Below are 14,611 nucleotides of genomic sequence, written 5' to 3'. Positions count from 1 at the left end.
GCATGACTGTGCACTTCCTCTGGTTAGTCCCTATCACTTTGATTGCATAATTGCAGTAATTGCACTGTCCAATGAAGTAATATCATATAACCATTGGAGAGAAGACATTGTCCTTATGAGAGTTTTATTTGAATTGTATTTTGAGTTTCACAGGAGCAGAAGTAAAGGGATAATGTCCAAAAGTTCATTTGTTCTGAATATATCTGGCCTAAACCTAACCGTGAATCAAGGAAAAAAGATTATTCATCTACAAAATGCATAGAAGCGGTCTGAGATGCATTAGGAGCCACTGACATCTGCACCGAACCTTCCCCTTTGTGTTTTTCAGCGGGAAGCAGATAAAGACGCTGCATAGAAACCAAAAGGCATTTTAAACTAGTTAGTTAACCGAACAGGATTTAAATGATCAGGTGTTCTTAAAATAGCTAACAACTGCATGCAAAGGTCAGCAACAGCCTCTCTAAAATTGATCCACAGAACAAGGAAGGACTTATAAAACCTGTTACCACCATGAAATGGCAGAGACTCTGTTCCTTGTGCCTTGAGTGATAAGCATTTTAAGTCCCCCCCCCCAAAAAAAAAGAACAAGAAAAGAGAAATAGCTGTGGTTGATTTGCTTTGTATTTCACCCTGATGTGATCAAAAGGCAACTGTTTGTTGTTGAAGGTGAGTTCAAAAAATGCACTTTCACTTGGAATAGTTTAGTGTTGATAATGGATTTGGTCAAAAAAAGGAAAGGAGGAAGAAGAAGACAAAACAAACACAAAAACAAATGGATGTGGACATGGACAAAAAAAAAGCACTGACCATCATGTCCAAAATTAGAAACCGCTCAAATGGAACACCATTTTTATGAAATCAAGAGTAATTTTTAATAATTTCCCAGTATTTCTACTTCACTTTATTCACTAATCGGTTTCACGTTTATTTTCACATATAATTATTTTGTACAGAAACGTAAGTTAAAGACATGATAAAAATCAATGATGAGTAACATACTAAGACTTCAAATCAAATTGCTTATAACTGACCTATAACTGATAAGGGGAGGGGGTGCAAAATCACCATTTTCATCTCAAATAGTTTATTTGATATTTAATGACTCAGTGTTTTTTTTATGAACTGTTTGTGTTTAAACAGCTCAACGACCCAGAAAATTGTTTAAAAAAATCACCCTCACCCCTGTTTGTGTTAAACCTGAACATAATACGCTAAAAGACAAACTAACCCGAGACCTCCGCCTTGACATCTATCCAACCCTCCCCGTAGCACAACTCTACCAGTATCTGAGACCGGAGACATGGACTCGACAGTGTGTTAAAGGTCGCTTTTATGATGGGATTGTTTACCATAGCTTGGTTTTTATGACTCTTTTGGAAACTTTATAGTTGTGTTGACGCCCCACTGCTGTGCAAAGCCAGGTAAACTTTCTTTTTTTATAGGCCTATAGCTAACTACTCTTAAAACACTGTTTAATCATTTTGTCTGAAAATTCCCAGAAAGGGTACAACATTACAAGAGTCTTTATAGGTTTTTGTCCCTTTTAAAAGCGCTGAGAACAATTCAAGAGATTAAAAGATAATTGCATTAACCAAATAATATTACAATAACACTGACATTTATTTATTTATTTCTACGCCCTAATCAAACCAACCTATTTTTCTCACTAACGCACTTACGCTATACAAGGTTTTCAGTGTTTCAATTCCCATGTAACTTCGTGTTCCTTCATCTAATTTCACCAAATATCAAACCTTCTAAACAAACTAGCATTACAAACAATCGAGCGTTGCAGACGAACTGAAACGTTGTTAACAAACTCTACCAGCATCTACCTGTCCAGTTCATGTACAATGAGTAAATTGAATAAATTTTGTAAGGTCACTGGAGAGAAGCTGATGTTTTAACTTTTTTTATCATAGGTTTCACTTGAGTTAATGAGTAACAGCTAGACTCATAAAGGATGGTAACAACAAGGTCTCCAACAATAAAACCATGTTGGACATACACGTGCCCCTACAGTAGAGACATTGTATAAATCAGTCGTTTGACGATTTGGTCGGGTGCATTTGAAATCATGTGTGATTACAAGTACTAGATTATGATAAAACACACTTGGAGCAGGAAGACCTTGATGGTGGACTAGTACACACTGTGCCAGAGAACTTTATGCATGTGTGTGTGTGTGTGTGCACGCATCTGCATCACACATTCTGACTAATATACAGATTAATGATATCTGTATGCAAACCCAACACTGTGAAAGGTGATGCAGGTTGTATAAACGCTAAAATGGGATATGTTGTTTCTTTTCATTTTGCCTAGGAAAGTTTCAAGATTTTCATTTTTGTTCAAGGAAGATGGTAAAAACTAAGCCGTGGATGAATCACATAGATGGAACACAAATACATATGTGTGTGTGTGTGTGTGTGTGTGCTTTATAGCAATGTTTTACACTGTAACACTGATCTCCTTCATGAGTAATTGGAACAAACAGTGTCACTGTATTGTCAACCTTGACTTTTAAATCATTTGCAAAATTCAGCAAACAACATCATAAAAAAAATCTTAAGTGACAAAATGAGAGAGGAAGGAGGAACGAGACACAGGGATACGTAGAGGACGAGACATAGCGATATACCAACAAAGCACAGACACACACACACACACTCATACAATGATAACGAAGCTGAAAACAATGACACACACTGCAAAAAAAAAAAAACAGACCCAACTCTCATGTGCACAACAGCATTTTTTTTAATCAAGTGAAGCACACGTTAAGATTATAAAATAATATACACAATATATGGATTAACTTTATTGTACATATATATATTTTTAAAGTTTCAAAATGTAAACTCAAAACTAAATGTCTAAGGTGCTAAACCATCAGTAATCTATAGACTAAGACCAAACTGACCATTAAACTGTGTTTTGATTGAGAATTCCCTTGTTCAAACCTAAGGATGTGAGTAGAAAATGTAAAAAAACAGAAATCCTTATGTATTAATCATTCATCATTCAGTTGGAATACATTATTCAACATAATGTCTGGGGTAACAGAAAAAAACCACAAACTTCAACACAGTATTCAATAAAATATGAGGAAGCAAGGCCAAAAGTCTGAAGAAAAAAAAATCCCACTGAAAGAAAAAACAGAGCTAGATGGCACGGGTCCTGTGGTAATATGTTTCTATGGTCACCACAGGCTTTCCTGAACTTTGATTGGATGATAGTGAGCCAGTCCTTACTCTGGGAAAACCTGCATTTATCTTGTCTCCTTTTTTAAGACTTGGCTGTCTTGGCTACCGCCAATCCAATAAGACTTGCCAATCCGGCCACTCCCAGACCGATACCTCCAACGATCGCCATGCCAACCAAACCGTCTGTGAAACAGAAATGTATTTATTCTGGTTGTCAGACGCTAGCATTCCCAAGCAGTCTGAAACATCTGACTGAACTATCTGAAGATCTGTCAATGACTTAGTCATGGCTAAAACAAACAACAACAACAAAAAAAACCCAATTCATTGATACCCAAAGAGTGGTGAAATGCTTTAGTTAAACCTAAAACGATAAGGCATCATTACTGATGCTGTAAGGCACTTTTTTTGTCAATGTTTGCTGTTCCTTCTTTGTCAAATTATCTTTTTTTTTTTCTTTGAAATCTTGACAGAGATAATTCAGTTCATGATATACTATGCATCACTGTTGTCTCAGTGACTCAGTGACTATAACAATCGCTCCTTTGTTTTGTACAGCACATTCATTCTGTGTTCCTTTCTGAGAAACATCATGTTTTCAGTTTTCAAACAAAAAATAGAAACCTTTTTGCATTCCTTTGTTCTCCTTTACTGAGCAAATATGAAACAATCTACTGGCCGCTGAAACAGGCTTTGAAGCTGCTGATTGGTCAGATACAACAAGTATGTGTCTAATGTAGATCAGCCAAGGAAGAGATGGACAAGTCTGCACCCTCTGACCATCACAAGTCTTCATTCAGTCGTTGTCAGATTCCCACCGCCACCCCCTCCCACCCACACACGCACTCACACTCACACTCACACACGCACTCACACTCACACTCACACACGCACTCACACGGGCCCTTTGTTCTCACCTTTCTTCAGAGCACGGTCAATGAGTTTCTCCAGCTCCAGGGCTTGCTTATTTCCCGGTTCTTGTCTGAGCAGTGTGCGGATGTACTTTAGGGCTCTCTCATACTCCTGAGCAACAGACAGATGTCAGGTAGTGTGTGGGAGACTAAAAAAACGCTAACGTAGTTACAAAGTAGAAGTCATCTTTAGAAGCTCACCTTTAGTCTGTAGTTGGCGACAGCCAGGTAGAATAAGTAGTCTCTCTGATCATCCTTTGTGCTCTTCTGAACTAACTCTAACGAAACAAGTGATATTAAGAGACTATAGTCATCATTTTGAAGTTGATGGTGTTATGGTTATGACCATAATATTACTTTCACACACCTATCACTCCTGTAACACGCGCATACACACACACACACACACACACACACACATACAAACAACCCAATTCATTATTATAATAGTAATGCTACACATGATAGAACTTAGGTCATAGTATGTTTAAATATAGACTATACTACTTCCGTCGCTTTTACTCACACATACTTACCCTCCAATAGCTGAATGCCTTTTCTGATATCGTTAGTGTATTTGCTCCTTATTAAACACCATGCATATTCGAACTGGGTTTCCTTGGAAACGGCTCCTTTCACGAGTTCAGCATTGTACTTTTTCTCAAATTTCTGTGTGAACATAAAAATTGAGAAGAATTGTGAATGGAATAGTATGCACTACGTTGTTAAATTAAACGCCGTTCAATAAAGGGATGATGTAATGGTCACGCGCTCTGGGTAAGATAACCTACTTAGTCGATGCGATATATCTTAGAATTAACGAGTTTGTTTATCAAAGACTGTAGTAACGATATAATTCATGGAGCTCTGAGACTGTGAGGAGACACCTGCAAATCTATCTAATTAATCTCCGTGTACATGGTATCATTCGGGAACATTCGCAGACATTTATTGTGTATGTTTATGGGAGTTGGTGTTACGTACAGCCTTGACGCTCATAACAGTTATAACCCTACAACATCATCTTGGTGTTTGGAAACTGTGCCGCGTCGTATATTGTAACGTGATACAAATAAAAACAATTTCCTAATCTTATTTACCTTTAAGTCTTCAGGGGCTACTGTATCTGCCACAACCTCCTCCATTGTTCCCGGAAGTAGCTCTGTTCATACCACACCGGAAGTAAACAGTTCGCTATGTAACTTCTACCGTAAAGCACGTAGATAAATGGCTCGGTTTGAAATAAAATGATTGCAGGACACCTTATTCCCCTTGTATAAGAGAGTGTTAATTAACCACAATTTGTCACAAAAAAGGCACAACATTTGGATACTTCTTTTAAATAGTGTTTAATCGATCAGTGTAAAACTCTATCCTGTGTTATCAATACGAACCTATGTTCACAAAATCCTAACTACACGCAGGCATAAAACGGGTTACAGCAGTTCTACGGATCAGATCTTTGACTAAAATTGAACTGTTCATGGTGTGCAAGATCAGGTGAATACAATCGATAATCTCCACTCCTAAGGCGTAACCATGCTGTGTTTGTGTTTCTCTGATTTAAAACTGGGAATGGTGCAATGATTGATCTTTACCAGAAATGACCATGATTTCCCTGTTCTTGGCCAAACACATAATATTTCCTACAAATGACAGCAATGAGGTAGTGTTACATTACCAGTATAAGGACAGCTACTTAAATTCATTTAATACTTGGTTCAGTTCCTGAGGACCCAACTCACATTATAGTCTCGCTCTAGTCAAAAATCAACATGATATATTAAGTTTACTAACAGCATTGTAAGCTACTCATAAACCATCAAGTCATTGCTGAGTTGGATCACGTTTATAAGTGTTGGGTTAGATTTCTTTAAATGTGCAAATACATCCCTGTGACTAAGGCTGGAAATTCCTAACTAAACCTCAGTCAAATAAAATGTGTGTGTGTGTGTGTGTGTCAGTTCTTTGTGAGGTCAGCTGGAGAAAAGGCTAAAGGCAGCAGTTCCTTCAGGCTTGTTTTTTTGTAGGATCCATCTGGTTTGGTCAGGTAGATGTCCCAGTCTGCTCCAAACTGAGACAAGGGAGTGGAATATTATCAAACAAAATGACAAAAGAAAAAACAGGACAGGTCAATTGATAACCGTAGTCTTTTAGTGGAAATGTGTGAGCCGTGGAAATAACCTGTTCCCGTTAATCCGCCTTGATTAACAATAAAATTAACGGTTCGCAGAATAATTAACACCAATCGCACAAATAGAGTAACTGAATACCAGTGTCATTTCGTGATAGTATTATTTCTCTTTACTGAGCTGTGTAGCATTATACCCAAACGTTCTTGTAATTTGTGGATAATTGTAGCCTACTTTCGCTCTCTGCCGACGGGAATATTAATGTCAAATGCGCTCGTCTGATTTGCAAGATTCTGCCGATTAACTGCCTGCAAAACACAGTGGATTGTCTGAAGCTTGTGTTCTACAGGCTAGTGCGTGAAATTGTTTAACCAGGATGGCAGTTAGGTATCTGAATACGTATGCCATTGGAAAAATAATCACTCAGTGTGTTTTACACTGTAGCTTTCTTGTGTTACGAAATTCCAGAAATTCCAAATAAAAACCGGAAATAAAGTTACTGAAATCGATCTCAGTTTCTGAGAATAAATTTATAGGTTAGAAAAAAACAGGATCGTTTATCTGTATAATTCATCAGCGTTGAGTGCAATGCACAATTAAGTTTAGCACTCAGGCCTATACTAGATTGCGAAAAACAGTAACTCTATCACAAAATGCCACTGTTAATCGTTTATGCCTACTCTATTTACTATTTCTATTTATTTACGCGATTGGTGTTAATTATCCAGTGTATCGTTAGTTTTATTGCTAATCAAGGCGGATTAACGGGGACAGGTTGAAATCAAAGATAGATTTAAAGGGGAGGTTTGTTCCTCCTTTGATCCCGGCTCACTCAGCCGCCAGTGATATATATAAGCCTATAAAATTAACAGTTCTCACCTCCACCAGTACCTGTCTGCAGGCTCCACAGGGTCCCACAAAACGATCTTTTATATCACTGGGAGTAAAACACGAATTGTTCATCACTATAAATTACTGACAGACTAGTTGTGGAGTTTTATTAAAACAGCTTAACAATCTTATGAAAGTATAATGAAAAGCAATGGTTAACATTCTCACATAAACGACCACGATAAAAAAAAAAATGTATATATATGTATACACACACACACACACATATATTAAACGTGAGATAATTCCATGGCACTGTCTGTTGGTAGGCTATACGGTCTTAATATTGAAATCCGTAAAGTTTACCAAGTGACCGCTATGGCTGTGAAGCTTCTGTGTCCCTCTGCTATAGCTCTTTGTATGGCTGTCCTCTCAGCACAAACCGTGAGACCATAGGACGCATTCTCCACATTACAACCTAAGCATGAGAAACAAATATGTAAATACAGTAGAAAAACACAAAAAAGCGGGGCTGAACGATAATTCTAACTGTCTGGGACTGAAAGAAAGTTACCAGTGATTATAGCGCCCCCTGATGTCAAAATGGCGGCTCCAACTGGGAACTTGCTGTAAGGACAATACGCCATGTCGCGTGCTTGCAGGCACTTGGAAACAAGTTCCGCTACTTAAAACGTGCGACGGAAAACAAAACACAGAACTTCACAGTAAACAAAACCGGAAAGCAAGCCGCTAATGTTTCACCCTCACTTCTAGCAATTCAGCGACTTAAACGTGCATCTAATGAATAGACTGTCTAACGGGTGATGAAGTCATTCAGTAAAATATTCTGCAAATAGCCCACAGTTCTAGCGTTGTAAACAGTAAGCAGGCCACTGTAAACTTAGCTCAAATTAGGTCTACGTATAGACATGCTTGTCCTTTCTCGGCCCAAGCATATTCAGTTGGTATATCTTCTACATGCCTTCGGAAACAAACATTGCATGTTCTAGTTTTGTCTGTTATGGCTATAAACTCACCCGCCATCTTAACCGCCAAAGTTTCTGCTGTTTGCAAAACCCTATGTTTTTTCAAATGTATATATACGTAGGCTATACTGTACAGTATCAAAGGCGAATACCGTTCACTTCAGGCATTTTGCAGACCAGTGCTTTACGTTTTCCGACCCAGTCGGTTAAAACTGACCATTGGTCAGGCACGCTTGCGTCATTAACATATGAGTTCCCAGGACCCTTAAATAGCAATGTAACCCATATCTGGACTGAACGGAACTTTTAGATGCCAGCCAGTAATGACTAGGGAATGGTAGGCCTAAATAACAAAAACAGTCTAGCTTCTGAGATGTTACACTGTTCAGTTTAAGTTGCGCAGATATACACTGGTCATGTATTGCATCACGTTACTGTTGCTGTATTAAAAACCTTAACAGAAAAAACTCTGATATTCAAATTTTATTGCACGACTGACGCAAATTTAGCGGGTTAAAGTAAAACGGTGACACACCTGCCCTGTATAGGACTCGTTTGGGAATTGATTAAATTTAAATAGTTTTTAGAGGAAAAACTACAGAAGTAACAGTAGAGAAATAACAAGATGATCACTGTTTCTTTGTTATGCTTTATTGTGTTGCTGCAGCAGACGTAGCAACCTTATGAGTATGTTTTCACATTATGTGACAACAGAGGTTGGTTTCGTACCCTCACACACATGTGTAAGAGAATAGAACCACCACAAACTAACACTAAAAACATGAAAATGTAACACAAGTTATTAAACCAAAAGGCAAACATATACATAGTCCTGTGACAGTATTTTCCACTGTTCGTGGAGGAACTGGGAGGATAGATGGAGTAGACCCAGAAGCTTCCTAAGGAATAAGACACAGAGGGACACTGTGGTTTGAGTGAATTCCTTTGAACTCATAAGTCTGGTGAATCTAATCCCTAACTGCTATAATATCAATAATTAACGTTAGAGTTTGTAAATGGGTTATGTGAGAATCACATATCTGATTTGAATCACATATCTGATGTTAAAACCATTTGAAAAGCTAAATAGATGTGACAGTTTTCTTAATAAAAAGAAATACCAGTGAACCTTTCATTCTCTGGATATGAAGCACCATACTTTATTTCAGAACATTCATCCTTCTTTCATTCTTCTCCTCCCATCCTCACTCTTTCTTTTGCCCCATACTTCCCCTTACCTGCAATGAACCAGCATGTGTTGAACACACACGTGATGGTTCTGACAACCGAGCACAGTGTGCTGAGGAGCCCCTCCTGGAGCGAGTTTTTTAGGTAGCACATCATCAGAGTGAGAAGACCAGATGCTCCAGTCACAGTGAGATAGATGGGAATGAGGGGCTGGACAGGGCATTCATTCAAATGCATGGATCCTAATAGCAAACAAAATAAGTCACACATTATTGTAGATGTAGAGGGAATTGGAAGACAAATTAACTGGCTTACCGATAGCTTGTACGGTACAATGTGGTCTGTTCTTTTGTTAATGTTCAATATACTCCTTACTACAGTGAAAGAGTTCTGTTTACATCCTGCAGTTCACATATCAAAGTTTAATTATGTAATGAGGATGACCAAAGGGAAATGGTACTTACCTAATCCGCTGGCTACAATCAGCAGCATCCATGCAATCATATTCATAATCACTGAGGAGTCCAAATATAACACATTGAACTTGTATTACCCACATCATAGGCATGTAAGTATTCACAAAAGCATTTCTGATGTTTTTATCTTTAAGCTGAGGTTGAGGTTCTTACCAATTATTGAAATCATCAAAGCCGATCTCTCAGTATGCCGCATCCTCTGTCATTTCTGACCATATTTATAAAGAACACAGAAATCGAGGCCACGTTAGCTTAGTTTCATTTAGTAAAACAACTTTTAAAAGCTTTTTTTTCTGTGTTTTCAAGATTTTTTTTCTATTCTCAAAGGAAGCTTTAAAGCAAAGATATACGTTTGAATTAGTATTTGAATGTGTACCTCGCAATGCAGAAATGTCGAATATTGTGGTGTTTCAAAGCAGAATGAAGCTTCAGTTGAAGAATTCACACACTGCTGTGGTTTTCAAGCTTGCTTAAAAGGGTTAGGAGATCTTCCTCTTTTATGAGCAGTTATTAAGGAACTAGTGCACAGAGCCAAAATGCACTGGGCTCTTATGACACAACTGCAAGTGTGTGTTAATATGTGTTGTTTCAATGCTGGTTTGTTGGTGTCTTAACAAATACTTTTATATGTCAGACATATGGACATAACAGTATAATACATTTCGATAAGATATGATACGACTTTCCTGTTTGTTTGTTTGTTTGTTTGTTTGTGTGTTTGTTCTGGGGGGGATAGCAGTTGAATTACTGCCTCCCACCAACAGAATCAATAGGTTCTGATTTCATGTTAGTGTTACCTTTGACGCTGCAATTAAAAACACAGAAGTCACTCATATGGATAGTATATTCTGTATAAAATAGCTCACACTGCATGTAACCCGCATAGATGTACAAACTTACAACATTCATGGCGTTATTTTTAAGTTGACTCATTTACAACTGAGATTACACGTGCCAGCTATAAGTTACGTCATACGTCAGGCCAAATGAGGAATCAGACAAAGAGTGAACCAGCCAGAGAAAATTCCTGCTTTGGCACTTCAGATACATACACCAAACAAAAAGACACGCGTTATCACAGTGGAACGACAGAGCTCCAGAACATTTTGTAAACAATGTCACAGTGTATCTAAGCACAGTTCTTAAAACAAAACTCCTTTTCTTATAAGTATTATAAGGCGGAAAACATTCTGTACAAATGACTGTATCAGTTAAACTGTAGAGTCCGATTTCGTTTGTGAATTCCAAGGGAACGGACGTCCTGAGCGGAATGCTACTACCACGCAGGTATACAACACTAAATATCCCAAACAGAACAATATCAGGGCCAAGAAGATAAAACACATATTGTTGAACCAGAATGCAAACATATACAGCGTCTTCTGACAGTAGCGAGTACCGCTCGCCGAATCATAACTGGGAGGATAAATTGAGTAAATCCAGACACTTCCTAAAACAAAGAAGGGAAAAGCTGGTCAACTCATTAAAAAACTTTCCCACTCTCAAAAATAAATGAATGAACAAATTGACTAATTAATTAATTGATTAATTAACACACATAGAGACACAGACACAGACACAGACACACACACACACAGACACACACACACACAGACATAAACGCATACATACATGCATAAAATGAAATAATCAAAACTGAAAGACAAAATGTTTTGAGAACAGTCATTCCTGAAACTGCACATTGCTTGATGTTTCAGAATAACATATGAAGTCTAATCATAACCATCACAATCACTCTGCTCAGCATCACTCATTGATTTCCTCATTCCACATTGTCCACAACATTCTCACCTGTGATGACCCAGCAAACGTCAAACAGATAAACAACAAAAATACAGCCGACATAGGCTATACTAAACAGAATAGTCTCGATTGCAGTCTTCAGGGAGGCCACGAAGTTGGAGGCATAGCCAAACACCACCGAGGCCAGGCCGAATACTCCCAGCACAATCAGATAAACTGGGATATAGGGCTGGGCAGGACATTCATTTAAATAAGTAGCCCCTAGAAACACAAAACAAAAAAAAGTGTGTGAACAGCAATAAGACTGAAGATGAAAGGCATCTACCATATCATACCATAGCATGAATTTGTTTCTTTTCTATTTCACAATAAGAGTCTGTGTCTCTTACAAATGATAGCCTAATACTGTCGGAAAAAAGCATGTGTATTAGTGTTACTTACCTACACCAATAGCAGCAGTCAGGAACACAAATATGGTGATAGTTATCATTACTGAAATGTCAAAGGATTTCAGAAGTTATATACCTGACAACACAATGTCTGACCTATAGCATGAAAGAATCACTTATATTTCAGTAGTAAACTTGTTTTCATAATCAAAACATACCAAATATTGACATGTAAAGAGGTGATCCTTTCTTCTGCTCCATTGTTGAATCCTGTGTCATCTCGTGTGAAAGATATGTCTGGAACAAGACAGTAATTTAGCAATAAACATCATATGTGGACAGGCAAAGATCCTTCATTTATTTTTAACTGAATTAATTTATATCTAATTCATTAAAGTCACTTACTCAATGTTTGTTGGGATTTTCAGTGAGTGTAATCTTCAGCTGTTGTGTTACTTTCATTAAAAATGGGTCCTTTGAGAGACAATGTTAACAGTTATTTCCCAAGACACAGACTGGAACACCTTGCGTCACCTTGACTTCTGCGTTTCCTCATTCCATGTCGGTTTATGTTTCCCAGACTGTCAAGCTGATAGAATGAGTTGTCGGCTATCAGTGCATTTATTGTTATATATTTCATAACAGTATAATGTGCATAATGCAACACGGAACATCTCCAGTGTTACCTAATTGTGCCCTCTGAGGTACTTAAGTTCTGACTCACTGTTGTTGTGTCATGTTGAAACCTGTTCATACACGTGTACTGTTTCCCATCCAACTTCTGCTCAGGTACATGGACATTTGATTCATTCAGAAATGACTAAGATCAATTAAATGTATGCACAGGACTGAGTTTTTTTCAGTCACTGATGACAACAGATTCTGCAATTTTGGAAAAACTACACACCCTGGAGACTAAGCATAGATACTTTTCTTGTTTTCCAGCTAAAGTAGATAAAAAAAAATCGAAACAATAAAACTGTGTGGTGCTACTTTAGCTGTACACTGTAAGATGGTATAGTGGCTATGCCAAGAGGAGGGTCTTGCATATGGGACAGGATCAATTTCCTTTCTTTAGTTTAGTATTACCTTATGGAGCCAGAGTTGAGACCAACAAAAAAAAGTTTTCCACTTTTAGTTCTGGCAGCCACAGTTATTATACGAGTAAGTGGTCTGTCAAAACTGGTTACTCTCCATTTTAAGACAAACATTTCTGCACAGTGATGAACTTCCTCCTTCTGAAATGTACATGCATGGCATATACATGTTCTTTAAGGCCAGTTTGGTGGTTTTGATAAGAGGTTCCATTGTTTTGCGTTTTGTTGATAGTGGTTGAAAATGCTGTCTCAAGCAATGCTTCCAAGTCTCCCTCGTGTGTTCAACTGGAGTGAGACCTGGTGGATTAGAGGGCCATAAAATATGATTTATTATCATAATTCTGCTCAGAGGGTTGTCATCCCGCAGGAGACCACACCAATCAAGATAGACATGCTCAGCAATAAGATGAAGTTGATTGGTCAGAGCTGCTTTGTCAGGGCTCCAGACTTTCCCATTGGCAGCACTGACGCTACCAACTTTCTCAATTGGTCGCACTAGCACATGATCTGTCTGCACACCCCCTTTTTCTTTCTTTGGCACAGAGTGGTAATAATCAATGACTGTGCAGGCTGATGAACAGTTGTCTTAATTTGCATACCCTTGTTCTGCATTGAGGTAAAGATTGACAGGCACTCAAGACTTGATATTTGCAAACTATTTTAATCTGAACATTGAGTTTCCCTGCCACGAGCGGTGGCTAACAAAATACATCATCTTCTATTATATCGTTTTAAAAGAAAACATAACAAAACATAACAAAAATGTTATCTAATAAAAGAAAAGCGTAACCACAGCGTGTGTGTTTTTACGTGTACTCCTATGTTTTTACTTTTTATTATATGTTGTATTTGGACGTCAGTTCTCCCGCTGCACCGGCCTCCTCCTCTCTCTTCTCATTTTGTTTTTTAAAATAATTAGCTATAGACCGTTTCATTTTTGGAACATGGTGACAGCTAAATGGATTGTTTCGCACGTTTCATCGTCAGCGTGCATGTACTGAAAGTGCAGAGAGGGAGAGTGCAGGTAGGGAGAAACCAACTGAGCAGTGAAGAAGAAAAAGTACTACTTTAAACCACAATGGCTTATACAGCACCCATGCTGGGGGGGCAGCAAAACAGCCTAATGATCATCACGCACTCACACAAATGTGACCACATGAAATTTTAACTTGTAACCATTTCTGGAGCCCTGTTTGTCATTACTGGCTTTTTTTCGCTGCCCTATCTAAAGAAGCAGTTTTAAATCTGTTCCTTCATTTCTTTTTTACAATACAAATTTATATTGTGTGTGTAGATCACTACGGACCATGGAAAAGCTGTTTTTATTCTACTTGACAATTTTTAAACATGCTAATATTAGCAGATAATGCAGAATTTGTAATGATTGTTTACACCATAACCATAGCGATGCTATCTTCCGGTAGGACTGTTGGATTAGATCTGCCGTACATGTTCAAATTTTTGAATGCATGCAGACCTCTGTCAGACTCAAATTTCTTCGCACTGCACTGGTTCAGACCCATTCACATGTGGTCTGTGATTCCACATAGGAAATGAATGACCTCTGGTCGTCTTGGACCTCAAACTACACAACAATGTAAAGGTGGCCATAGAGCCTGCGTGTTGGTTCC

General features: G+C 38.1%; 2 protein-coding genes across 3 annotated transcripts; both read right to left on the bottom strand.

The window, feature by feature from the left end:
* Positions 1-2,787: 2,787 nt before the first annotated feature.
* Positions 2,788-5,263, bottom strand: fis1 (fission, mitochondrial 1). Its single transcript, XM_030780209.1, has 5 exons — positions 5,218-5,263; positions 4,654-4,786; positions 4,319-4,395; positions 4,124-4,229; positions 2,788-3,389 (listed from the first exon to the last, which is right to left on the bottom strand). Exons 1-5 carry the CDS (start codon positions 5,260-5,262, stop codon positions 3,289-3,291), a joined length of 462 nt encoding a protein of 153 aa, XP_030636069.1. The 5' UTR covers position 5,263; the 3' UTR covers positions 2,788-3,288.
* Positions 5,264-5,460: 197 nt separating this feature from the next.
* LOC115816996 (cytidine deaminase) lies at positions 5,461-8,210 on the bottom strand. Of its 2 annotated transcripts, none has more exons than XM_030780211.1 (5): positions 8,118-8,210; positions 7,655-7,765; positions 7,447-7,558; positions 7,129-7,186; positions 5,461-6,191 (listed from the first exon to the last, which is right to left on the bottom strand). In XM_030780211.1, the coding sequence occupies exons 1-5, from the start codon at positions 8,122-8,124 to the stop codon at positions 6,078-6,080; spliced, it is 402 nt and encodes a 133-aa protein (XP_030636071.1). In that variant the 5' UTR covers positions 8,125-8,210; the 3' UTR covers positions 5,461-6,077. The 2 variants fall into 2 exon arrangements, with proteins under 2 accessions (XP_030636071.1, XP_030636072.1); XM_030780212.1 differs by having other exon boundaries at positions 7,655-7,745.
* Between the last annotated feature and the right edge of the window lie 6,401 nt (positions 8,211-14,611).

The sequence above is a fragment of the Chanos chanos genome, chromosome 7, assembly GCF_902362185.1.
Source record: "Chanos chanos chromosome 7, fChaCha1.1, whole genome shotgun sequence".
Taxonomy (NCBI): domain Eukaryota; kingdom Metazoa; phylum Chordata; class Actinopteri; order Gonorynchiformes; family Chanidae; genus Chanos; species Chanos chanos.
Note: the sequence above shows the minus strand (reverse complement) of the source record. Positions and strands in the feature narration are given on the sequence as shown.

What these genes read in the sequence shown, in the direction of transcription:
- fis1 (XM_030780209.1), bottom strand. Translation starts at nt 5,262, where the DNA reads ATGGAGGAGGTTGTGGCAGATACAGTAGCCCCTGAAGACTTAAAG. An exon ending in AGGCATTCAGCTATTGGAGG is followed by an intron (nt 4,396 to 4,653) that starts GTAAGTATGTGT and finishes TTGTTTCGTTAG; the next exon opens with AGTTAGTTCAGAAGAGCACA. An exon ending in TCGCCAACTACAGACTAAAG is followed by an intron (nt 4,230 to 4,318) that starts GTGAGCTTCTAA and finishes TCTGTTGCTCAG; the next exon opens with GAGTATGAGAGAGCCCTAAA.
- LOC115816996 (XM_030780211.1), bottom strand. An exon ending in AGGGGGCGCTATAATCACTG is followed by an intron (nt 7,559 to 7,654) that starts GTAACTTTCTTT and finishes TCTCATGCTTAG; the next exon opens with GTTGTAATGTGGAGAATGCG. An exon ending in GCAGACAGGTACTGGTGGAG is followed by an intron (nt 6,192 to 7,128) that starts GTGAGAACTGTT and finishes CCCTTGTCTCAG; the next exon opens with TTTGGAGCAGACTGGGACAT.